Source organism: Oncorhynchus mykiss, chromosome 25 (genome assembly GCF_013265735.2).
Source record: "Oncorhynchus mykiss isolate Arlee chromosome 25, USDA_OmykA_1.1, whole genome shotgun sequence".
Lineage (NCBI taxonomy): Eukaryota > Metazoa > Chordata > Actinopteri > Salmoniformes > Salmonidae > Oncorhynchus > Oncorhynchus mykiss.
This window is the reverse complement of record NC_048589.1, coordinates 40,041,962-40,067,869: the sequence shown is the minus strand read 5'-3', so window position 1 is coordinate 40,067,869 and position 25,908 is coordinate 40,041,962. Positions and strand designations below refer to the sequence as shown.

The 25,908-nt window shown below is 42.7% G+C and overlaps 2 protein-coding genes across 3 annotated transcripts in view; both read right to left on the bottom strand.

The window, feature by feature from the left end:
* The window catches only part of LOC110505912 (calpain-1 catalytic subunit), a 30,411-nt gene extending 26,203 nt beyond the window's left edge, over window positions 1-4,208 (bottom strand). The window contains exons 1-3 of the mRNA XM_036962641.1: window positions 4,077-4,208; window positions 2,233-2,489; window positions 2,041-2,110 (exon numbers count right to left, since the gene is read on the bottom strand). Of these exons, the coding sequence (XP_036818536.1) occupies window positions 2,041-2,110; window positions 2,233-2,469 (307 nt within the window). The 5' untranslated portion in view covers window positions 2,470-2,489; window positions 4,077-4,208. The remainder of the gene's footprint in view (window positions 1-2,040; window positions 2,111-2,232; window positions 2,490-4,076) is intronic.
* An 8,404-nt stretch (window positions 4,209-12,612) lies between these two features.
* Window positions 12,613-25,908, bottom strand: part of LOC110505911 (calpain-1 catalytic subunit) — a 30,237-nt gene continuing 16,941 nt past the window's right edge. For both annotated transcript variants that reach the window (XM_021585383.2, XM_036962640.1), the window contains 9 exons: window positions 25,710-25,767; window positions 25,526-25,606; window positions 23,422-23,479; window positions 22,862-22,926; window positions 19,256-19,324; window positions 19,038-19,116; window positions 14,922-15,038; window positions 14,418-14,470; window positions 12,613-14,097 (listed from right to left, as the gene is read on the bottom strand). In XM_021585383.2, the coding sequence (XP_021441058.2) occupies window positions 14,071-14,097; window positions 14,418-14,470; window positions 14,922-15,038; window positions 19,038-19,116; window positions 19,256-19,324; window positions 22,862-22,926; window positions 23,422-23,479; window positions 25,526-25,606; window positions 25,710-25,767 (607 nt within the window). In that variant the 3' untranslated portion in view covers window positions 12,613-14,070. The remainder of the gene's footprint in view (window positions 14,098-14,417; window positions 14,471-14,921; window positions 15,039-19,037; window positions 19,117-19,255; window positions 19,325-22,861; window positions 22,927-23,421; window positions 23,480-25,525; window positions 25,607-25,709; window positions 25,768-25,908) is intronic.

Sequence of the window (25,908 nt, the reverse complement as noted above, 5' to 3'; positions counted from 1 at the left end):
GGTGGGGGCATGGTGTGGTGGGGGCATGGTGTGGTGGGGGCATGGTGTGGTAGGGGCATGGTTCAGTGGGGGCATGGTGTGGTAGAGGCATGGTGTGGTGGGGGCATGGTGTGGTGGGGTCATGGTGTGGTGGGGGCATCTTGTGGTGGGGACTTGGTGTGGTGGGGGCATGGTGTGGTGGGGGCATGGTGTGGTGGGGGCATGGTGTGGTGGGGGCATGGTGTGGTAGGGGCATGGTGTGGTGGGGGCATGGTGTGGTAGAGGCATGGTGTGGTAGGGGCATGGTGTGGTGGGGTCATGGTTTGGTGGGGGCATGTTGTGGTGGGGGCATGGTGTGGTGGGGGCATGGTGTGGTGGGGGCATGGTGTGGTAGGGGCATGGTGTGGTGGGGGCATGGTGTGGTGGTGGCATGGTGTGGTGCGGGCATTGTGTGGTAGGGGCATGGTGTGGTGGGGGCATGGTGTGGTGGGGGCATGGTGTGGTAGGGGCATGGTGTGGTGGGGGCATGGTGTGGTAGGGGCATGGTGTGGTGGGGGCATGGTGTGGTGTTGTGGGGGCATGGTGTGGTATGGGCTTGGTGTGGTGGGGGCATGGTGTGGTAGAGGCATGGTATGGTGGGGGCATGGTGTGGTAGGGGCATGGTGTGGTGGGGGCATGGTGTGGTGGGGGCATGGTGTGGTAGGGGCATGGTGTTGTGGGGGCATGGTGTGGTGGGGGCATGGTGTGGTGGGGCATGGTGTGGTAGGGGCATGTTGTGGTGGGGGCATGGTGTGGTAGGGGCATGGTGTTGTGGGGGCATGGTGTGGTAGGGGCTTGGTGTGGTGGGGGATGGTGTGTTGTGGTGGGGGCATGGTGTGGTAGGGGCATGTTGTGGTGGGGGCATGGTGTGGTAGGGGCATGGTGTTGTGGGGGCATGGTGTGGTAGGGGCTTGGTGTGGTGGGGGATGGTGTGTTGTGGTGGGGGCATGGTGTGGTAGGGGCTTGGTGTGGTGGGGGCATGGTGTGGTAGAGGCATGGTGTGGTAGGGGCATGGTGTTTTGGGGGCATGGTGTGGTGGGGGCATGGTGTGGTAGGGGCATGGTGTGGTGGGGTAATGGTGTGGTAGGGGCATGGTGTGGTGGGGGCATGGTGTGGTGGGGGCATGGTGTGGTGTGGTGGGGGCATGGTGTGGTAGGGGCTTGGTGTGGTGGGGGCATGGTGTGGTGGGGGCATGGTGTGGTGTGGTGGGGGCATGGTGTGGTAGGGGCATGGTGTGGTGGGGGCATGGTGTGGTGGGGGCATGGTGTGGTAGGGGCATGGGGTGGTAGGGGCATGGAGTGGTGGGGGCATGGTGTGGTAGGGGCATGGTGTGGTGGGGGCATGGTGTGGTAGAGGCATGGTGTGGTGGGGGCATGGTGTGGTAGGAGCATGGTGTTGTGGGGGCATGGTGTGGTAGGGGCTTGGTGTGATGGGGGCATGGTGTGGTAGAGGCATGGTGTGGTGGGGGCATGGTGTTGTAGGGGCTTGGTGTGGTGGGGGCATGGTGTGGTGGGGGCATGGTGTGGTAGGGGCATGGTGTTGTGGGGGCATGGTGTGGTAGGGGCATGGTGTGGTGGGGGCATGGTGTGGTAGAGTTATGGTGTGGTGGGGGCATGGTGTGGTAGGGGCATGGTGTTGTGGTGGCATGGTGTGGTAGGGGCATGGTGTGGTGGGGGCATGGTGTGGTAGAGGCATGTTTTGGTGGGGGCATGGTGTGGTGGGGGCATGGTGTGGTGGGGGCATGGTGTGGTGGGGGCATGGTGTGGTAGGGGCATGGTGTTGTGGGGGCATGGTGTGGTAGGGGCATGGTGTTGTGGGGGCATGGTGTGGTAGGGGCATGGTGTGGTGGGGGCATGGAGTGGTAGAGGCATGGTGTGGTGGGGGCATGGTGTGGTGGGGGCATGGTGTGGTGGGGCATGGTGTGGTAGAGGCATGGTGTGGTGGGGGCATGGTGTGGTGGGGGCATGGTGTTGTAGAGGCATGGTGTGGTGTTGACGCTTGCTTACAACCAAATCCACTTACCAACCATTCCTTGCCCAAAGTCAAACCTTGAAAGTCCATCAAGGATAAAATCTGGATTCTGTATCATTTTCTGTAAGAGTGAATGCACACATTACACCTATTAATAATGTTTATAATTTCTATTCATAATTACATATTAAAATCAGTTAACACTGTGTGCTGTAATGTGTACAGATCGGGATGATGTCATACCGCTGGTCTCAACCACACCACTCTGCCCATGTTATCAGGGGAAAGTAGCCCATCACCAATGGAGTTATGGTCTGGGGGGAACATCTCATCGATGTACCTCACTCCCCTGGCCAAACAGTATTGCGTCAGCTGCTGGAAGTCTTGGTTGCTGTGTTTCTCTGGGTTGGCAAGACTCCCAACACCCTCTTTCTTGTGGCGCTCCTGCATTATACTCATACACACACCGGGAGGAGGCATTGTTGTCCTGTATGCAGGATCTGTTAGCAGGGTGAAATGATGAAATACTCTGAGTTACTAGGTGGAGCCTAAATATAAATCACATTATTAAGTTTTGATGACAATTAGCAATGTAACAGCTACGCAAAACAACTATGCAACACTATTAAAAAAGTCTATCCTTCAGCATATCGTAGGCTCCCTAGTTTTGCAAAAGTGCCTTTCCAGAAAGTGTATTTTTTCAGTATATTATTCACGCAATAAATGTTAACATCCAAATAAATCAAAAATGTAATTGAAGGTGATGAAACATGGTAACACATGTAGTATATATATAAAGATGGGTGCAGCAAGTTTCCCCAGTGTAATTAAAAGTCCAGTACTCCTTGACTCCTTGAGCACACTAAAATTGGTTTCAGGGAAGTCAATGTTGAAAATTGACAAATTACAATTGACAACCTTAAATGTTGGCTATTTCATTTGGCTTTGACTCTTGATTCCAAATGTTACCCACATGAGCCTCTATCATACTAACTAGGTAATGTCATCCACATGATCCTCTATCATACTAACTAGGTAATGTTACCCCCATGAGCCTCTATCATACTAACTAGGTAATGTTACCCCCATGAGCCTCTATCATACTAACTAGGTAATGTTACCCATATGAGCCTCTATCATACTAACTAGGTAATGTTACCCACATGATCCTCTATCATACTAACTAGGTAATGTTACCCACATGAGCCTCTATCATACTAACTAGGTAATGTTACCCACATGATCCTCTGTCATACTAACTAGGTAATGTTACCCACATGAGCCTCTATCATACTAACTAGGTAATGTTACCCACATAAGCCTCTATCATACTAACTAGGTAATGTTACCCACATGAGCCTCTATCATACTAACTAGGTAATGTTACCCACATAAGCCTCTATCATACTAACTAGGTAATGTTACCCATATGAGCCTCTATCATACTAACTAGGTAATGTTACCCACATGATCCTCTGTCATACTAACTAGGTAATGTTACCCACATGAGCCTCTATCATACTAACTAGGTAATGTTACCCACATGTGCCTCGATCATACTAACTAGGTAATGTTACCCCCAAGAGCCTCTATCATACTAACTAGTTAATGTTACCCCCATGTGCCTCTATCATACTAACTAGTTAATGTTACCCCCATGAGCCTCTATCATACTAACTAGTTAATGTTACCCCCATGAGCCTCTATAATACTAACTAGGTAATGTTACCCACTCGGCGGCAGGGTAGCCTAGTGGTTAGAGCGTTGGACTAGTGACTGAAAGGTTGCAAGGTTCATATCCCTCTGTTGTTCTGCCCCTGAACAGGCAGTTAACCCACTGTTCCTAGGCCGTCATTGAAAATAAGAATTTGTTCTTAACTGACTTGCCTAGTAAAATAAAATAAAAAGTATCATATTTCGTGCTATTAAGTAAATTGGTCTTTTATCAATTATAATTTATTCAATAATTGCAAATGGAAACATGATCACTTCTGATGCATAACAAAGCAGTAGTAAGATATGCTACGGTATTGAAATCTTACTCCCCCCAGGGACATTAGCTATCAAAGTTGGTTAAAGTTACTTACCTCAGAATATCACTATTTTAACCAGGGTTTTCGTCTTCTGTAAACCAATTCAAGTAATAGTCTTCTTATATACTTGATTGCTGCCGTATAGCACTGTACAGTACCCTGTACCTAACTATGACGTAATGTGTGGACAGGCACCACCCACAGTACACACACACATTGCTTTGGCTGTGAGCCGTGTCCCTTATCACCACAGCTTTCCATTGGTTAGGCTATTCTAATGGAAAATGTGGTGTAATTATGGAATCTCTGCGTTAAATGCCATTGTCTCTAATCAGTGTTCTCTGGACGTTTACATGCTGAAGACCATTACATCAGACCGCCTGAAGTGAGTATGCAGTATCTGACTTGCTTAGTAATATGTCATTGTTTTATAGTTGCTGGGTTAAAGGACCTCATATGTTCTTTGGTTAAAGGAACTCCCATGTATTTTGGTTGAAGGAACTCCCATGTATTTTGGTTAAAGGAACTCCCATGTATTTTGGTTGAAGGAACTCCCATGTATTTTGGTTAAAGGAACTCCCATGTATTTTGGTTAAAGGAACTCCCATGTATTTTGGTTGAAGGAACTCCCATGTATTTTGGTTAAAGGAGCTCTTATGTCTTTTGGTTAAAGGAGCTCTTATGTCTTTTGGTTGAAGGAACTCCCATGTATTTTGGTTGAAGGAACTCCCATGTATTTTGGTTGAAGGAACTCCCATGTATTTTGGTTAAAGGAACTCCCATGTATTTTGGTTAAAGGAGCTCTTATGTCTTTTGGTTAAAGGAACTCCCATGTATTTTGGTTGAAGGAGCTCTTATGTCTTTTGGTTAAAGGAACTCCCATGTATTTTGGTTAAAGGAGCTCTTATGTCTTTTGGTTAAAGGATTCCCATGTATTTTGGTTGAAGGAACTCCCATGTATTTTGGTTAAAGGAACTCCCATGTATTTTGGTTAAAGGAGCTCTTATGTCTTTTGGTTAAAGGATTCCCATGTATTTTGGTTGAAGGAACTCCCATGTATTTTGGTTAAAGGAACTCCCATGTATTTTGGTTAAAGGAACTCCCATGTATTTTGGTTGAAGGAACTCCCATGTATTTTGGTTAAAGGATTCCCATGTATTTTGGTTGAAGGAACTCCCATGTATTTTGGTTAAAGGAACTCCCATGTATTTTGGTTAAAGGAACTCCCATGTATTTTGGTTGAAGGAACTCCCATGTATTTTGGTTGAAGGAACTCCCATGTATTTTGGTTGAAGGAACTCCCATGTATTTTGGTTGAAGGAACTCCCATGTATTTTGGTTAAAGGAACTCCCATGTATTTTGGTTGAAGGAACTCCCATGTATTTTGGTTGAAGGAGCTCCCATGTATTTTGGTTAAAGGAACTCCCATGTATTTTGGTTGAAGGAACTCCCATGTATTTTGGTTGAAGGAACTCCCATGTATTTTGGTTAAAGGAACTCCCATGTATTTTGGTTGAAGGAACTCCCATGTATTTTGGTTAAAGGAGCTCTTATGTCTTTTGGTTAAAGGATTCCCATGTATTTTGGTTAAAGGAGCTCTTATGTCTTTTGGTTAAAGGATTCCCATGTATTTTGGTTAAAGGAGCTCTTATGTCTTTTGGTTAAAGGATTCCCATGTATTTTGGTTAAAGGAGCTCTTATGTCTTTTGGTTAAAGGATTCCCATGTATTTTGGTTAAAGGAACTCCCATGTATTTTGGTTAAAGGAACTCTCATGTATTTTGGTTGAAGGAGCTCTTATGTCTTTTGGTTAAAGGAACTCCCATGTCTTGACAGTCCCCCAAAAACGGCCCAAGAATTACTTCAAAAATATGCTTTCATGATTAAATTATTGATTTCTCACCATTTTATTTGTCAAAAGACAGCCATTTAAACATCCTCTGTCGAATAAACTTGTATTTGCCTCCCTCTGGTGGTCGGCTGCATCGTTACATCAGTTTATATCACATCGCTTCAACGTTACGTCACGGGGGCGGTCCTTAGAAAAACACTTAACCAGCTCTACTGCTTCATGGCACAGACATGGCAAAGTAATCGCTGAATTTGTCTCGAGCAGGTGGGTCTTAATACCTAACTTTCATAGCTCTTCGATAAACAATGCGACCTACACACTTCCCTAAACCTAAAATAAGTCAAGAAGTAATTTTGTGTGGATATCAAACATTTGTTTTACGTTGCTAGCAGAAACATTGCATATGATCACCACTACATTAATAAAATATCACCCTCCTGCTAGACTGATGACAAAAACCATAGCGAAAGGGTGCAAAACGTCTGTCAGCTCAACTGGTTTTAAGGAACTCCCATATCTTTTGGTTAAAGGAACTCCCATGGTGTGGATTTTGAGCTGCAGAAGGCTGGGTCCTCCTTTTAGTGTAGCTGATACATCATCCATCGGGTTTGTGTAGAGCTCAGAGACAGACAATTGGCCGCCGCCAGTAATTCTGCTGGCTTGTCTGACATTTTTATCCTGCTTCTTATAAGAAAAATAATTGCCATTTGGCGGACGTTTTTTGGTCCTGGGAATCAAACCCGCGACTCAAGCGCCATGTGCTACCAACTAAGATACAGAGGAACAGGACATACAGTTGAAGTCGGAAGTTTACATACACCTTAGCCAAATACATTTAAACTCAGTTTTTCACAATTGCCAAGTACGCCACAATTAACATCAACGGGGCTGTAGTGTAGCGGGTCCACATCACCAACAAACTAGCATGGTCCAAACACACTTAGACAGTTGTGAAGAGGACACAACACTTTTTCCCCCTCAGTAGACTGAAAAGATTTGGCATGGGTCCTCAGATCCTCAAAAAGGTCAACAGCTGCACAATCGAGAGCAAGTGCTCAGCATCCGACCGCAAGGCGCTACGCAGGGTAGTGCATACGGCCCAGTACATAACTGGGGCAGGAGCTTCAAATCATTTTTTCATTTGATTTCCTACCATCCAGGACCTCTATACCAAACGGTGTCAGAGGAAAACCCTAAAATTGTCAAATACTCCAGCCATCCTATTCATAGACTGTTATCTCTGCTACCGCACGGAAAGCGTTACCGGAGCACCAAGTCTAGGTGTAAAATGTATTGGTCGCTAAATCCAGAGAATTTACAGACCATGTAAAAAACTGTTGTTCACTAAATCCGTCTTAAGGGCCATATAAGAATGGCTGGCTGGTATGCCCTCCCCTGTCTGAGCAGTCAGCTGCCGTCACCTGTCTGAGCGGTCGGCTGCCGTCACCTGTCTGAGCAGTCGGCTGTCCCCACCTGTCTGAGCGGTCGGCTGCCGTCACCTGTCTGAGCGGTCGGCTGCCGTCACCTGTCTGAGCGGTCGGCTGCCCTCACCCGTCTGAGCGGTCGGCTGCCGTCACCTGTCTGAGCAGTCGGCTGTCCTCACCTGGCTGAGCAGTCGGCTGTCCTCACCTGTCTGAGCAGTCAACTGCCCTCACCTGTCTGAGCAGTCGGCTGTCCTCACTTGTCTGAGTGGTCGGCTGTGAATGTCCTCACCCGTCTGAGCGGTCGGCTGCCCTCACCCGTCTGAGCGGTCGGCTGTGAATGTCCTCACCCGTCTGAGCGGTCGGCTGTGAATGTCCTCACCCGTCTGAGCGGTCGGCTGTGAATGTCCTCACCCGTCTGAGCGGTCGGCTGTGAATGTCCTCACCCGTCTGAGCGGTCGGCTGCCCTCACCCGTCTGAGCGGTCGGCTGTGAATGTCCTCACTCGCCTGAGTGGTCGGCTGTGAATGTCCTCACCCGTCTGAGCGGTCGGCTGTCCTCACCCGTCTGAGCGGTCGGCTGTGAATGTTCTCACCCGTTATATACTTACTGTACAACTGATTGGTGTGGTTCTGTCCTCTATAGTGCTTTCTGGTTAGAACATGATGTTGAGGCCCATCACAGTACTCTTGATAGTCACAACACACACACACACACACACACACAGCTGTGTTTGGTAACCTGAAAGATACTTGGAATCTTATTGCTGTGGTTCTATAAGACAATGATATTCACACATGTAAACAGTATTAGTTAAGGGTTATAACTATAAAATATACATACAGTACCAGTCAAAAGTTTGGACTCACCTACTCATTCAAGGGTTTTTCTTTATTTTTTTAATGTTTTCTACATTGTAGAATCATAGTGAAGAGAACAAAAGTATGAAATAACACTTATGGAATCATGTAGTAACCAAAAAAGTGTTTAAACAAATAAAAATATATTTGAGATTTGAGATTTTTCAAAGTAGCCCCCCGTTTGCCTTGATGACAGCTTTGCACACTCTTGGCGTTCTCTCAACCAGTTTCATGAGGAATGCTTTTCCAACAGTCTTAAAGGAGTTCCCATATATGCTGAGCACTTGTTGACGGCTTTTCCTTCACTCTGTGGTCCAACTCATCCCAAACCATCTCAATTGGGTTGAGGTTGGGTGATTGTGGAGGCCAGGTCATCTGATGCAGCACCATGAATAAATGACAAATGGCATTTTACTTACACCATGTCTATAACGGGCTATAAATACAGCCTCAATATAAACTTAAACATTCACTTCTAGGAGAGAGAAAGAAACACTTATTACTTGGATTGACAAACGATCAATGTTTACGGCACCCTCTCACTCCAGCCTTGTGTGAGAATCTGCCAGGCTGAGACCTTATCAGATGTGGCCTGGTGCCACAGGGTCGTAAATTACTCTGTGCTTGAGCAAGCTCCAAGAACTGTCTGGGAGGACTAGAGAGGAGAGGAGCAGAATGGCCTTTTTTTCTACACTAGGTCCAAAAGGCTCCTTAACAGCTTCTACCCCAAGCCATAAGACTGCTGAACAGTCAATCTAATGGCTACCTGGGCTATTTGCATTGACCCCGCCCCCACCTTTTTTATGCTGCTGCTACTCACTGTCTATTTTATAGTCACTTTACCCCTACCTACATGTACTGTACAAATGACCTCAATTACCTCTACTAACCTGTAGTAAACATTGACCCCAGTATATAGCCTCGTTATTGCTTTTTTACATTTTCTTAACTCGTATTTTTCTTAAAACTTCATTGTTGTTTAAGGGCTTGTATATACACTACCGTTCAAAAGTTTGGGGTCACTTAGAAATGTCCTCGTTTTTGAAAGAAAAGCTTTTTTTCCCCGTCCATTAAAATAACATCAACTTGATCAGAAATACAGTGTAGACATTATTAATGCTGTAAGTGACTATTGTAGCTGGAAACGGCAGATTTTTCATGGAATATCTACATAGGCGTACAGAGGCCCATTATCAGAAACCATCACACCTGTGTTCCAATGGCACGTTTTGTTAGCTATCTAAGTTTATCATTTTAAAAGGCCAATTGATCATTAGAAAACTCCTTTGCAATTATGCTCTGATTAAAGAAGCAATAAAACTGGCCTTCTTTAGACTAGTTGAGTATCTGGAGCATCAGCAATTGTAGGTTTGATTACAAGCTCAAAATGGCCAGAAACAAAGACCTTTCTTCTGAAACTCGTCAGTCTATTCTTGTTCTGAGAAATGAAGGCTGTTCCATGTGAGAAATTGCCAAGAAATTGAAGATCTCGTACAACGCTGTGTGCTACTCCCTTCACAGAACAGTGCAAACTGGCTCTAACCTGAATAGAAAGTGGAGTGGGAGGCCCCGGTGCACAACTGAACAAGAGGACAAGTAAGTTCCGTGGTGAATATTTTGATTCCATGAACAGATATGAATAGCAGAGAAGTAGACAAAACTTGTTGGGGTAGTGGTCAAAACAGAAGTTGTTCGTAAAAATGTTCGTAAAAATGGTGTTGATGCGGTTACATAAACCGCTGTAACTTTTCATCCGAATATACATTTTTTTGCTTTTTGTCTTGAGTTGTTGCAAAGTGGAAAAATGAGCTGATTTGAGTAAAACTGTTGCATGATTTCTCAAAGACAAATGACAAGTTGGAAGTGATGTCGTCACAATGGGGATCTTTAGAATGTTGATGAAATGAAAGCGGATTTAGGCCAACAACAAAAAAAGAAGATTAATAACGTAAAAAAGTTTAACAGAGACCATTCCGGACGTTTTGAATATCGAGCGGCGTTTCTAGCGTGCAGAAGAAGAAGAAGTATGTCAAATATCTAAGCTGGGGCTCTTGCTTCGCAAGCCCCACAATTAATCTCATTGGTACAAGACTGTTCAGTCTGTAGAATATTCCATCAATGAAAAGATGGATTTCTTGGCTGAATGAGGGTTTTATTAAACCTTCAAAAGGGACACACACACACGATAAAGGAAGTTTATCAAATAAAGTAATTGACAGGAAAAGTAATTTACTACATCAATTATAGTCACAACCGCTCCCCTTCATTTGTGTAACAGGGTGAATTGAATGGAGAAATGGTTTACAATAGGCAGAGTAGGGATCAACAGACGGCATGTGTATAACTTTCCCCTGAATAATGCACTACTTTACTTAGCGTACTATGTACATGGAATAGGGCACCATTTGGGACACAATTTCAACTGTTGATGGCTGCATACCAATTGTCCATCCCTCTCCTCGTGGATATCCAAGCATTAGATAGGTGTAAGCATTGGCTTGAGCTATTTTATACTGTGGTTAAATCCCTGAGATGAGAAGAAATGTGTAAATCCATACTTTGGGAGGACAATGGATATAGAGCCAATGTTAATGGCCACAATGGATATAGAGCCAATGTTAATGGTCACAATGGATATAGAGTCAATGTTAATGGTCACAGTGGATATAGAGTCAATGTTAATGGTCACCATTGGATATAGAGCCAATGTCAATGGTCACAATGGATATAGAGTCAATGTTAATGGTCACCATTGGATATAGAGCCAATGTTAATGGTCACAATGGATATAGAGCCAATGTTAATGGTCACAATGGATATAGAGTCAATGTTAATGGTCACCATTGGATATAGAGCCAATGTTAATGGTCACAGTGGATATAGAGTCAATGTTAATGGTCACAATGGATATAGAGCCAATGTCAATGGTCACAATGGATATAGAGCCAATGTTAATGGTCACCATTGGATATAGAGCCAATGTTAATGGTCACCATTGGATATAGAGCCAATGTTAATGGTCACAATGGATATAGAGTCAATGTTAATGGTCACCATTGGATATAGAGCCAATGTTAATGGTCACAATGGATATAGAGTCAATGTTAATGGTCACAGTGGATATAGAGTCAATGTTAATGGTCACCATTGGATATAGAGCCAATGTTAATGGTCACAATGGATATAGAGCCAATGTTAATGGTCACCATTGGATATAGAGCCAATGTTAATGGTCACCATTGGATATAGAGCCAATGTTAATGGTCACCATTGGATATAGAGCCAATGTTAATGGTCACCATTGGATATAGAGCCAATGTTAATGGTCACCATTGGATATAGAGCCAATGTTAATGGTCACCATTGGATATAGAGCCAATGTTAATGGTCACAATGGATATAGAGCCAATGTTAATGGTCACCATTGGATATAGAGCCAATGTTAATGGTCACCATTGGATATAGAGCCAATGTTAATGGTCACCATTGGATATAGAGCCAATGTTAATGGTCACACACCATTGAGTCATTAGTTTTAAAAAAAAGGGGTATTCTCTCAAAGGACAAATAACTGACAAGTTGTTGCAGTAGTAGGTAGGATAACAGACCAAGAAGAGCTGTGTAAGTACATTTTCCAGAGAAATTATACAAACAGCGCCACACTCAGGCAGAAAACTGGATTTTCTATTCTCAGAAAGACCCATATGTTCAAACAAAACACCATTTATTTCTCTGTATTTCTAATATATTCCAAACACTGGTGCTAACTAGATGATCCCAATAATGTAGGTAGTAAATTGTAACTGTCTAGAATCATTGTTGTTTCTCTGTTTACTATTCAAAATATTGTACTTTTTTAAGTCAACTACGAAATGAACTGGTCTCAAATATATTAGCATGACAAGGCTACACAGAACCACGGTGGACCCCATTGTAAAATTAGAGTTTATTTTTCTCCTATTAAAACTGTCCCAGTGCAAAATGCCAAGCTCTGCCCAATGGGGCGTCGTTTATGGAGAGCTCTGAAGTAAACGGTCCTATCATCACATGGCTCTATTATCTCACCACACCGAACCCGGTGCGTTATTAATCCTTATGTCATTTGTCAACTACCGCTTTAGACTGCCTACTATCTGTGATGATATTATTCATAGTTATGCTGCCATATCGTAGCGAGAGTTGCTGGGAAGAAAAATACTTGTATTTGCAATGACAATGAGAAAATAATCGCCATATTCACTGCATGGATGTGTCTCGCTTGTGTTTGATATATGTAGCCCTGCACGAGCTGTGGCGTGCGCGTTCCAGAAGGGCGTGTAGGAGCGGCTCATGTTTGATATGCTTGCCAAAATATACTGTTACAACAAAGTGTGTATAAACATGACGATCATGTCTTTTGTGTAGGCTACAACATGAAACAACGACATGAAATCGCACTTGAGGCATGGAACGCATAGGTCGAACATGAAGACTTTATTTTAGCTTAGGCTGGAGCACGAAGCAACAGCTCTTCTAGGCAGCAGAAACGTAAACAAATATCCTGCACATGCGCACAAATCACCATATCAATAGCATCGGCAAATCAGTTTCCAGAAAATCCGCAGCCGGATAATAATTAATGATCTACTTAACATGGACAGATTTTGGGCAGAGGGAACACTCGTTTTGCCTCTCGCTCTCTGGTTTCGAGCGACAAAGCTCAGCAGGGATCATTTGATTAAAGTCTGTTGTCAAAGCTTGTGTCCATTTAGAATCTCCCTGGATGACATAATCATGTAATAGCATGTAACCTTGTTTAATGAATACAAGGCAATACAATGAAGGTGTTATAAAGAGTGGAACAAGGAGTCCCCCCCCTTTAGTTTTTATTCGCATTACTAATCCAATACTTGTGTAGACAATAGAACATTGCTTCAAACCATCGTAGGAGAAGTTGTGTTTGACTGCATTTCTATTTAACAAAAAAAAAAAACGAATATAAAACCCAACAACCAATATATCACCACGGTTACATGGATAATGAAAGGTAGTAGACAAATCTAAATATGCAGAGAATACACTACGAGGCAAATATAAAATCGAATGGATGTTAGTTGCTGGTATAGAAAAAAAAAAGGTTTGAGTTTTGAATAGTTAATAGTCTAGTTATTCTATGTTGTTTTTTTGTTGCACTAACACACCTGTTTCAAATAAACAGGTGATCCTCAGTCTGGACCGCCGTCAGTCTAATCTGTTGTGTTAGTGCAGGGCTGGACCAAAAGACGGAACACCTACAGTTGTGGGCTCCCGAGTGGCGCAGTAGTTTAAGGCACTTACAGACACCCTGGTTCGAATCCAGGCTGTATCACAACCGGCTGTGATTGGGAGTCCAATAGGGCGACGCTCAATTGGCCCAGTGTCCTCCGGGTTTGGCCGGTGTTGGCCGTCATTGTAAATAAGAATTTGTTCTTAACCGACTTGCCTGGTTAAATAAAAGGTGACATTTGAAATGTTTTATTTTTCAAGTAGCTCTCCAGAACTATTAGAGAGGGACACCACTGCCCTACACATATGCAGTTAGGACCTTACTAACCCTTACAGTATACCCAGAAACAAAAACACAAACTACCACATTAGCAGATATAAAATATAATGTACCAGATGTGTACCAGAATGTAACCCCTTATGTTTTATAGCCTATGAACCCATCGATTTCAAGAGTACAGTCACTTGCTAAGCACCCAGTCTTTTGACTGTTCTCTTTGAACTGCAGGAGCATCACATCTCAAAGTGCAACAAATCACCCTGAAACTGCTGCAGCGAAAAGGAGTGGTTTGTCCAGCAAAGCATCACCTCAGCACGCTTCCCCCCCCCACACCCCTTCCAAATCTCACGATTCCAACGGCAGTCTTCTGTCCGTCCTATTTGGTCCTCGGTTTACGTATACATAGAGATGTACATCCACTGGAAGAAGAAGAGAAAGAACATCATGTAGTGTATATTAAGTGTATATAATAGTATCAAGTTGGGTTTGACCTCTGAGTGGACCTCTTCCAATAAGAAATGTCCCCAAATGAAATGCAATAAAAAAAAATCTCTCGCTGTTCTCCGTTGTCTTGACAACTAGAAAGGTGTGCCATCTCATAACGTACACACTCAAAGGTTCAAAACGTACTGTAGGACTGGAGTTGAAAACCCCTGGTGATGAAGTAGCTTTATTAATGAAGTAGCTTTATTAATGAAGTAGCTTTATTAATGAAGTAGCTTTATTAACTGTTCATTACCTCACTCTCTTGAAGAGATATGACCCCTCCATCGTTGAGTTGTCTGAATATTTCTGTTGAGGAGGGCACGAATGACATTATAAGACAATGTAGATAAACACAGTACCATGGCTTCAAACCCTCATCTAGCATAGGGTTTCCACATTCCTCATGATGTCTGCCATGGCACTCACAGGGTGATCCTAATTAGTTTTCTAGATCAGGGTTTTCCAAACTCGGTTGTGCACCCCCCCACCCCGTGCACGTTTTAGATTTTGCCATAGCACTTCACAGCTTATTGAAATAATCCAAGCCTGATCATGAGTTGATTATTGAAATAAGCTGTGTAGTGCTATGGTAGAAACCAAAACGTGCACTGAAGGACGGATGGGGGGGGGGGGGGACACTGATATAGCAAACTAACTAAGATCAAACCTGTGAGTGCCATGACAGACATAATGAGGAATGTGTCTTGTGTGCATACACAAATATGTATTGTGTACTATTCTTTAGTTGTGGACTTACTGGCCATGCAGTCCATGCGTAGGACGAGGCTGATGAAACTCTCCAGGCTGATGATTCCAGAACATCCACCGTAGCGCAGAGCCATCAGGTTTAACATGTCATCACCCACTCTGATCCCTGTAGAGGAGAGGCAGACTGGGTTCACGTCTCACACCTTTAGTTCACTGGGTAAGATGTATTACGCATCAGCTGACACGTAAATGGACTAAATGTTTAGTCTTACCCTAATAGTAGAGGTATTTGCAGTGAGTGAAATTATGATGGATGTTGTGACAGGAATGAGGCAACTTATTGAATTAAAGGCCACAAGTGTGGAAGGTTCAAAGAACAAACTAGCCCCTGTAAAAATACAGATGTTGCCGATCATGCCAGACAATGGGCCAACTTGTGCTCAGCGTTCAACGCCATAGTGCCCTCAAAGCTCATCAATAAGCTAAGGACCCTTGGACTAAACACCTCCCTCTGCAACTGGATCCTGGACTTCCTGAGGGGCCGCCCCTAGGTGGTAAGGGTAGGTTACAACACATCCGCCACGCTGACCCTCAACACAGGGGCCCCTCAGGGGTGTGTGCCCAGTCCCCTCCTGTACTCCCTGATCACTCATGACTGCACGGCCGGGCATGACTCCAACACCATCATTAAGTTTGCCGATGACACAATAGTGGTAGGCCTGATCACCGACAAAGATGAGACAGCCTATATGGAGGAGGTCAGAGACCTGGCCTTGTGGTGCCAGGACAACAACCTCTCCCTCAACGTCGTGAAGAGGGCACGACAAAACCTATTCCCCCTCAGGAGACTGAGACCCATGGACTGGGTCCATGGGTCCTCAGATCCTCAAAAGGTTCTACAGCTGCACAATCGAGACCATCCTGACTGGTTGCATCACTGTCTGGTATGGCAACTGCTCGGCCTCTGACCGCAAGGCACTACGGAGGGTAGTGCGTACGGCCCAGTACATCACTGGGGCCAAGCTTCCTGTCATCCAGGACCTCTATACCAGGCGGTGTCATAGGAGAGCCCTAAAAATTGTCAAAGACGCTAGCTACCCAAGTCATAGACTGTTCTCTCTGCTACTGCACGGCAAACGGTAACGGAGCGCCAAGTCTAGGTCCAAGAGGCTTCTAAACAGCTTCTACCCACCTAAGCTATAAGATTCCTGAACATCTAATCAAATGGCAACCCAGACTATTTGCATCCCCCCCCCCCCCCCCCCCCCTCCCCCTCTTTTACACTGCTGCTACTCTCTGTTGTTATCATCTATGCATAGTCACTTTAATAACTCTACCTACATGTAAATATTACCTCAACTAACCAGTGCCCCCGCACATTGACTCTGTACCGGTACCCCCCTGTATATAGTCTCACTATTGTTATTTTACTGCTGCTCTTTAATGACTTGTTACTTTTATTTCTTATTCATATATATATTTTATAAAATGCATTGTTGGTTAGGGGCTCGTAAGTAAGCATTTCACTGTAAGGTCTACTACACCTGTTGTATTCAGCATTTCACTGTAAGGTCTACTACACCTGTTGTATTCAGCACTTCACTGTAAGGTCTACTACACCTGTTGTATTCAGCACTTCACTGTAAGGTCTACTACACCTGTTGTATTCAGCACTTCACTGTGAGGTCTACTACACCTGTTGTATTCAGCATTTCACTGTAAGGTCTACTACACCTGTTGTATTCAGCATTTCACTGTAAGGTCTACTACACCTGTTGTATTCAGCACTTCACTGTAAGGTCTACTACACCTGTTGTATTCAGCACTTCACTGTGAGGTATACTACACCTGTTGTATTCGGCATTTCACTGTAAGGTCTACTACACCTGTTGTATTCGGCATTTCACTGTGAGGTCTACTACACCTGTTGTATTCAGCACTTCACTGTAAGGTCTACTACACCTGTTGTATTCAGCATTTCACTGTGAGGTCTACCTACACCTGTTGTATTCAGCATTTCACTGTGAGGTCTACTACACCTGTTGTATTCAGCACTTCACTGTAAGGTCTACTACACCTGTTGTATTCAGCATTTCACTGTGAGGTATACTACACCTGTTGTATTCAGCATTTCACTGTAAGGTCTACTACACCTGTTGTATTCAGCATTTCACTGTAAGGTCTACTACACCTGTTGTATTCAGCATTTCACTGTGAGGTCTACTACACCTGTTGTATTCAGCATTTCACTGTAAGGTCTACTACACCTGTTGTATTCAGCATTTCACTGTAAGGTCTACTACACCTGTTGTATTCAGCATTTCACTGTAAGGTCTACTACACCTGTTGTATTCAGCATTTCACTGTAAGGTCTACTACACCTGTTGTATTCAGCATTTCACTGTAAGGTCTACTACACCTGTTGTATTCAGCATTTCACTGTAAGGTCTACTACACCTGTTGTATTCAGCACTTCACTGTAAGGTCTACTACACTTGTTGTATTCAGCATTTCACTGTAAGGTCTACTACACCTGTTGTATTCAGCATTTCACTGTAAGGTCTACTACACCTGTTGTATTCAGCACTTCACTGTAAGGTCTACTACAATTGTTGTATTCAGCATTTCACTGTAAGGTCTACTACACCTGTTGTATTCAGCATTTCACTGTAAGGTCTACCTACACCTGTTGTATTCAGCATTTCACTGTGAGGTCTACTACACCTGTTGTATTCAGCATTTCACTCTGAGGTCTACTACACCTGTTGTATTCGGCATTTCACTGTAAGGTCTACTACACCTGTTGTATTCAACACACGTGACGATTTGATTAGAATTTGTGAATTTAGAGGGTCTATAGCCAGTTACAGTATGTGGCTAGCCGCAAGCCGTCTACCCCGTCTGCACAGGAAAATTCCACTTCCTCAAATAACATCTAAGCTCCCTAACGTTATTGTGGGAAGAAATTCTCAGTAAAAAGATTTAAAACCATATTCAGCCTTAAGTGCCTAAAATCTGTTATGTACATTATGTACGAGAGGACAGGCTTCAAACCTATCACACATGGTTCTGAGAGAGCGAGAGAATTTATGCAGTGTGATGGAGTCAAGACAGGTACTATGTAATCGTATTGGATGATAAATAACTTAGCTATGGGCAGCTATTAATCTACTATAGCGCGAGTCAGCTTGGTTGGTTGCTGTCTCTCCCCCTCTCCCTCCTCTCTGCACCAGTGTCACTCGCTCACACTCATATTATCCCACACAGCACGGCCTCTGCTAGAGCTAACCTCTCTCTACCTCCTCTCCCTGGCGCTTTATCAGCTGTGGTTAATAAAGTAGCTTAAAAATTGACTTTTCTACTGATTCCCTCACTCGGATCGGACCGGGTCTGGATCTGACCAGGTCTGTGCGGAACTGGTCTAGTTGTACTTAGGTGTCACGCCCTGGTCTTAGTATTTTGTGTTTTTTTTTATTATTTTGGTCAGGCCAGGGTGTGACATGGGTTTATTTATGTGGTGTGTTTTGTCTTGGGGTTTTGGTAGGTATTGGGATTGTGGCTTCGTAGGGTTATCTAGAAAAGTCTATGGTTGCCTGAAGTGGGGCTCAATCAGAGGCAGGTGATTATCGTTGTCTCTGATTGGGAACCATATTTAGGCAGCCATATTCTTTGAGTGTTTCATGGGTGATTGTTCCTGTCTCTGTGTTAGTTTGCACCAGCATAGGCTGTTAGGTTTTCATGTTACGTTTATTGTTTTTGTATTGTTCGTGTTTATTCGTTATTAAACATGTATCAAAATTACCACGCTGCATTTTGGTCCAATCCTTGCTACACCTCTTCGTCAGAGGAGGAGATAGAAGAAAACCGTAACATTAGGTCCGTTTGGAATGGGTCTCTATGTTTAAAAAATTGGATGGGGAAAGCCCCAGGTCCATTTCAGAACAGGTCCAAACTTCTTGGACCCGTGAAGGCCTCTAGGTTGGAGTTAGGCTATAGCCTATCACATCAGTTTGGATTATTACAAATTTGAAGGACGGACTGCTAACCTGCTTATCCTAACTCTGACTTGCGCGTAAATCATGCACTGATGTTAAAGTTTTCCTGATTTTTACATTAGGCCCTAAAAATCTATTTTGGTTTGTTTGTTTGTCATGCCAGAAGTTACCGGAAGCCATGATTGCGTTCCTCAGTTCACTCAATGACAACATTCCAGAACGGTCTTCATCTGTGCGGAAGAAGATGTCCTGGATGATGTAAGAACATAAAAATAACACTTTCAGGTAAACCGTACTTGGAAAAATTTGAAGAATTGAATAATAATAATAATAATAATAAATGTATAACCTGATAGAGGTTTTGCCACAGACCTGCTAATTAATTTACCTTGTACACGGTAACTTTTCTCCACAGACGCAGAAATTCAGCAACGTTCAGTTTTCCAGTGATTGATGTCTGGAGAAGGAATGGTTAAGGAAATCTACAAAGGCAGAATACTACATTTTTAGATACAATTCTACCAGAGTGCCCTTAGATCATGGGACAAGGCTGCACTTGACCGTTGCACTTGAATCATTCTCACGGTGAATGGCTAGGCTCACTACGCTTATGAAACCACACTATTACAGAGACTTTAATATTACCGTCCGCAAATTATATGGTGAAAAAATGTGTAGAGGCACAGAAACTACCATCCATACCTTTGTCAGATAACTGCACAATCGAGACCATCCTGACTGATTGCATCACTGCCTGGTATGACAACTGCTCGGCATCTGACCGTAAGGCGCTACAGAGGGTAGTGCGTAAAGCCCAGTACATCACTGGGGCCAAGCTTCCTGCCATCCAGGACCTATATACTAGGCAGTGTCAGAGGAAAGCCCATAAAATTGTCAGAGACTCCAGTCACCCAAGTCATAGACTGTTTTCTTTGCTACTGCACGGCAAGCGGTACCGGAGCGCCAAGACTAGGACAAAAGGCTCCTTAACAGCTTCTTCCCCCAAGCCATAAGACTGCTGAACAATTCATCAAATGGCCACCCAGACTATTACCATTACATTGTTTGGGGTTTTAGGGTGGGTTTCTGTACAGCACTTTGAGATATCAGCTGATGTACAAAGGCCTATATAAATACATTTGATTTGACCCCCTCCCTCCATTTGTTTTTTTACACTGCTGCTACTCGCTGTTTATTATCTATGCATCGTCACTTCACCTCTACCTACATGTACAAATTACCTTGACTAACCTGTACCCCCCCACACTGACTCGGTACCGGTACCCCTGTATATAGCCTCGTTATTGTTATGTTATTGTGTTATTTATTTTTTTGTTTACTTTAGTTTATTTGCTAAATATTTTCTTCTTGAACTGCACTGTTGATTAATGGCTTGTGAGTAAGAATTTCACGGTAAGGTTCTACACTTGTTGTATTCGGCGCATGTGACAAATAAAGTTTGATTTGATTCGATTTATTTTATTTGATCTATGGCGGGACGGCGAGCAGGCCTCTGCGCTCTAGTTATGAATGTGTCTCCCTCTGCCATATGGATGGATTATATGACACACCGAGAGCTACTGGCATCCAAAAGAATTGAGCACATTACTCTGAGATGTACTGCAGCAGGTAACCACATCCATTACGCGTATTCCTGTTCACAACACTGTGTGGAGATTTGGGATCAGAGCATGACAGAAATATTTGGAAACTGAACGAACTGAACTCAAGCATGCAGGGGAAATACAAAAACATTCTATCAATCAAATGTACTTAATAAAGCCCTTTTTACATCAGCAGATGTCACAAAGTGGTTATACAGAAACCCAGCCTAAAACCTCAAACAGCAAGCAATGCAGTTGTAGAAGCAGTGTGAATAGGAACAACTCCCTAGAAAGGCAGGAACCTAGGAAGAGACCTATAGAGGAACCAGGCTTTGATGGGTGGCCAGGCCTCTTCTGGCTGTGCCGGGTGGAGGTTATAAGAGTACATGGCCATTAAGGCCAGATCGGTGTCCGAATCATTGGATTCAGAGGAAATAATTCTTATTGGAGAGAGCATCTTTCAAAAGCGAACCTTCCCCCAGCTGTGCATGTTTCTAACATAAACAGCATCAGTAATTGTCCCCACACCGGTGACGACTGCTCACCTCCAACGCTTGGAAGAGCACTTTGGGACCTACTTCCCAATCCGTTTGACTCTGATCCCGGCTCAGTTGACAAGACTGTAAGTGAAATCAAACAGCTGATCATGTGACCAAATGCATTCACGGCAGTGGCGGTTGGTGCCGTTTAAGATGAGGGAGGATGCTATTTTTCATATGAGCATGGCCTTACTTCTATTACAGCATGCACAACGCATCACCGGGGGCAAACTACCTGCCCTCCAGGACACCTACACCACCCGATGTCACAGGAAGGCCATAAAGATCATCAAGGACAACAACCACCCGAGCCACTGCTTGTTCACTCCGTTACCATCCAGAAGGCGAGGTCAGTACAGGTGCATCAAAGCTGGGACCGAGAGACTGAAAAACAGCTTCTATCTCAAGGCCATCAGACTGTTAAACAGCCACCACTAACACTGAGTGGCTGCTGCCAACACACTGACACTGACTCAACTCCAGCCACTTTAATAATGGGAATTGATGGGAAATGATGTAAATATATCACTAGCCACTTTAAACAATGCTACCTTATATAATGTTACTTACCCCACATTATTCATCTCATATGCATACGTATATACTGTACTCTATATCATCGACTGTATCCTTATGTAATACATGTATCACTAGCCACTTTAAACTATGTCACTTTGTTTACATACTCATCTCATTTGTACATACTGTACTCGATACCATCTACTGTATCTTGCCTATGCTGCTCTGTACCATCACTCATTCATATATCCTTATGTACATATTCTTTATCCCCTTACACTGTGTACAAGACAGTAGTTTTGGAATTGTTAGTTAGATTACTTGTTATTACTGCATTGTCGGAACTAGAAGCACAAGCATTTCGCTACACTCGCATTAACATCTGCTAACCATGTGTATGTGACAAATAAAATTTGATTTGATTTGATTTGATGTTGGATAACTGTCATTCATATTCCGTTCACCCAGCTCAATATAACGTAGATAGGTTTAGGCTACTGCATGATACTCTAATGTTCTCTATACCCATCATGAGGTTGATACAACCAAGCTGATGAATGCAAGTTTAAAACGTAGGTGCACACAGGTCAAGATAAAAATGTGAATAATCAAGGTGATAGACAGTGACACATTCAATACCTCCTTGCACACGCTTGCCTGCATCTAGCTGATCTAGGGTGTAATCGTTAGTGAGTAATAATCATTAGTGAGTAATAATCGTTAGTGAGTAATAATCATTAGTGAGCAAATTGAGGTTTCTATTGGACAAATTCAGGTATGTTTATCCCCATTTTATTTCGCTTGCTTCCGTTTAAGAAAAGTTTTTCCAACAGAATCGTCGGAATGAATACACCCCGATCAAAATATAAGGTTAACATTGGCAGTTATTTAAATAAAGCCTTTTTGCATTGATTTGGGTCGTGAGAATTTTCAGATATCAAAATGAGATGGTGGGCCAAACAAATTTGGTAACTCCTGGGTTAAGGGAATATCCAAGGACAGATTAAGTTAAAAAAAAAAACAGTTGACATTTTGACCTGTAGTGGGATAACGCTGTTTGTTTGTGATCTGTTTTATATTGTTGTAACTTTATTTGCGGTATTTTCCCTTTCCAATTCAGATTGCTGGGTTTGTAAACTGCTTTTCAGATGACATGATGAAAAATGAAACTAATTCTCTCTCTCTCTAGTCTATACCATAGAGACTGATACATTCGTTCACAGATTTTACTGTTACATGGGAGTGTTAAAATGTACTCTTGTAAAGTACTGTTCAAGGTATTTCATAACAGAAAACATAATGGGAGACTGTCACTAAACTCATGAAGGATACATCCATTAAGGCCAACATGCTGCGACAGGACTCCAAGCTGAAGCCTTGAGTTTTCTTTACATTTCCTGTGTAAAATGGGAAAAGATGTCACATTAGAAAACCATACTTATTTAAACAATTCTCTGTGTACAAACTCCTGATTTTATTCAAAACTTGTGGTGTGCATCAATATCGATTATTCAATACGATATCGATATGAGCAAAGAATAACGTGATATCTGTTAACCTACATTATGTAAAAGAGAATACATGACTGTTCCTGCGTGCACAAAACCTTCTCACATGCGCTCAATTTATAGCGTACTTCAGTGTCTGCTGATGGGCAGTCAACGGCCTTCCTACTGGTTGGGTAGGTTAGACGCCCAGGACATTCACACCTGGCCCAATGGGCAATCAGCAAGCAGTTGTCTGAACTTCATAAAGCCGCGGAAGTTGCAGTGTTATTTATTCAAACCGTTAAGATATTGATATTGGTTCGAAAAAATGCTACTAATATCGATATAGATTTTCCATATCAGTGCCCAACACTATAAATTACAATATATTTTCTCTTTACATACCTTGGATGAGATTTTCATTCAGACAGCTCTGAAGCTGTTCAGCATTCACCTCCTCAAACTTTTTAGTAAAAAGAAAATTATACTGTTTTTTTTTTTTAAAACGATTAGTTAAAAACAATGGGGCATACTTGCGAAAATAATAAAAAGTTTAAGCTTTAGCTCAAGTTTAAGAATCAGTTTATTAAAATCGTCGAAGTAGTTCAAACGCTATATGTTAGCTGTTCCCATTTCATAATCATTTAGCCGTATTCTAATCTCGTCAGGTGGGTGTGATTATTTCCTGAAACAAATTGCGCGTCAACCTTTCAACGATCTTAAAAAGGGACAATGCAGCAGTTTATTTTCTCAATATCAAAATCATTTCTGTGTAACAATTCAGTACCTTACTGTGATTGTTTTAAATTAAAATGAAATAAACAAAAATGGCTTTTTAGCAAATAGCAATTTCTCAAGCAAATATTTTGCTAGGACTGCCTGAGTGAGGAGGAGAAAACTAAAAACGAGCTGTTATTGGCAGAGAGGTTTGGAAGTCTCATTCTTATTGGTCTATTAACTAATTCACCACCTGGTGATGTCACTTTTGGCCTTTTTAAACAGCTCTTACAGTAAAATAGCCTTATCTTCATTTTCACAATATTATTTCAACATCATAGTTCGGAAATATATATAAAACCAAAGATGATCTATTATATTGACAAGATATCTGAATGACCGCTCTAACATTGGAAAGACATGTCCTCAATGTTTGAAGGCAGGCAACATCAGTTGGGACCATTCTAACCAATAACAGAGCAGATACGTGTGTGAACAACAGGCTCAACTAAGTCGTTTTTTCCGCAATGTTGCGGGAATGCCGCATGCATCCACTTACACTGAGTGTACACAACATTAAGAACACCTTCCAAATATTGAGTTTCACCCCTATTTTTTTTCCAGTACAACCTCAGTTCGTCAGGGCGTGGACTCTACAAGGTGTTAAGTGTTCCACAGAGATGCTGGTCCATGTTGACTCCAATGCTTCCCACAGTTGTGTCAAGTTGGCTGGATGTCCTTTGGGTGGTGGGACCGTTCTTGATACACACGGAAATTGTTGAGCATGAAAACCCCAGCAGCGTTGCGGTTCTAGACACACACAAACCGGTGAACCTGGCACCTCCTATCCATATCCTGTTCAAAGGCACTTCAATCTCTTGTCTTGCCCGTTCACCCTCTGAATGGCACACATACAGAATCCATGTCTCAAGGCTTAAAAATCCTTCTTTAACCTGTCTCCTCCCCTTCATCTACACTGATTGAAGTGGATTTAACAAGTGACATTAATAAGGGATCATAGCTTTCACCTGGTCCGTCTATGTCATGGAAAGAGCAGGTGTTTCTAATGCTTTGTGTTCTAAGTGTACATCATCAGTACATTTGAAACAGCCTAAAAAAATTATGAAATTTCTATTCAATCTAATAAGCCTCAAGTAAATCGATACTCTCTCATGGACCTCCATTCATAAAAGCGCTTATCTCTCGCGGACACATTTTGCGTGGAGTAAAACACAGGAAATCATGTTTTTGACTACACTGGACCGTACAAAAAATGTATACACAAATAAATGGCATTTGTTTAAATAGGTAAATCTGCCTAACCGGAGGGATATACTGTATTTAAACTTCCAAATTCAAGGTTTACTTTCGTTCATATTCACTTGGTCTGTCTCAAGTGTCATTGCATCCATGACCAGACTACTTTGTGGCCTACACGTCTCTGTATTGTATGTAACCCTATAGTAGTGTCGATTCATTATTTTAGCAGTGTCAATTTTGAACCGAATATAAACACTGCCACCTGGTGAGGTTAGCAAAGGGCTAAATATGCCAGATTATGTAATGGGAACAGCTAGCATGTAGCCTTTGATCAAGTGCAACTACGTCAACAATTTTAATTGGCCAATGCTTGAACTTGAACTAAAACCTTTTCATAATGTTCAAGTATGGCTTCAATTAGTTTAAACGATTGTTCTTCTTTTACAGCTTTTTATTTCTCCGGTTATGTCTTTAATTTGACATTGCAATAGTTTACAAAAAATGAATTAAAATCAAAATACTCTGAACTTGCCTCATCAGAATACTTCTGAAACAGAGTTCTTTTGTCATCCACATCTCCTCCGTTGTATTCAAATTTGTCTGTAGATGTGGGCTTAATAAAAAATAAAAAATGGTGTTTTAGTGAGTTATAAAGGAGGTGGAAGCAAAGCAATACCAGTGTTACATTAAGATGAAACACTTTTGGCCTTAAGTACCTTTGGCGTTTTCGGGGAAAACAGGATATCCTCCATGTCTTGGTCATTGGAGTTTTCACTGAGGGGAAGAAAAAAAATGTACCGTTTTGTTTCTGTTAGGAACACATTAATTATAGTGAGACCTAATGTTAGCTATGATCACAGACTATATAAAAAACAATATTTACAAAATATTGGAAAAAAAACCTGACATTACGTT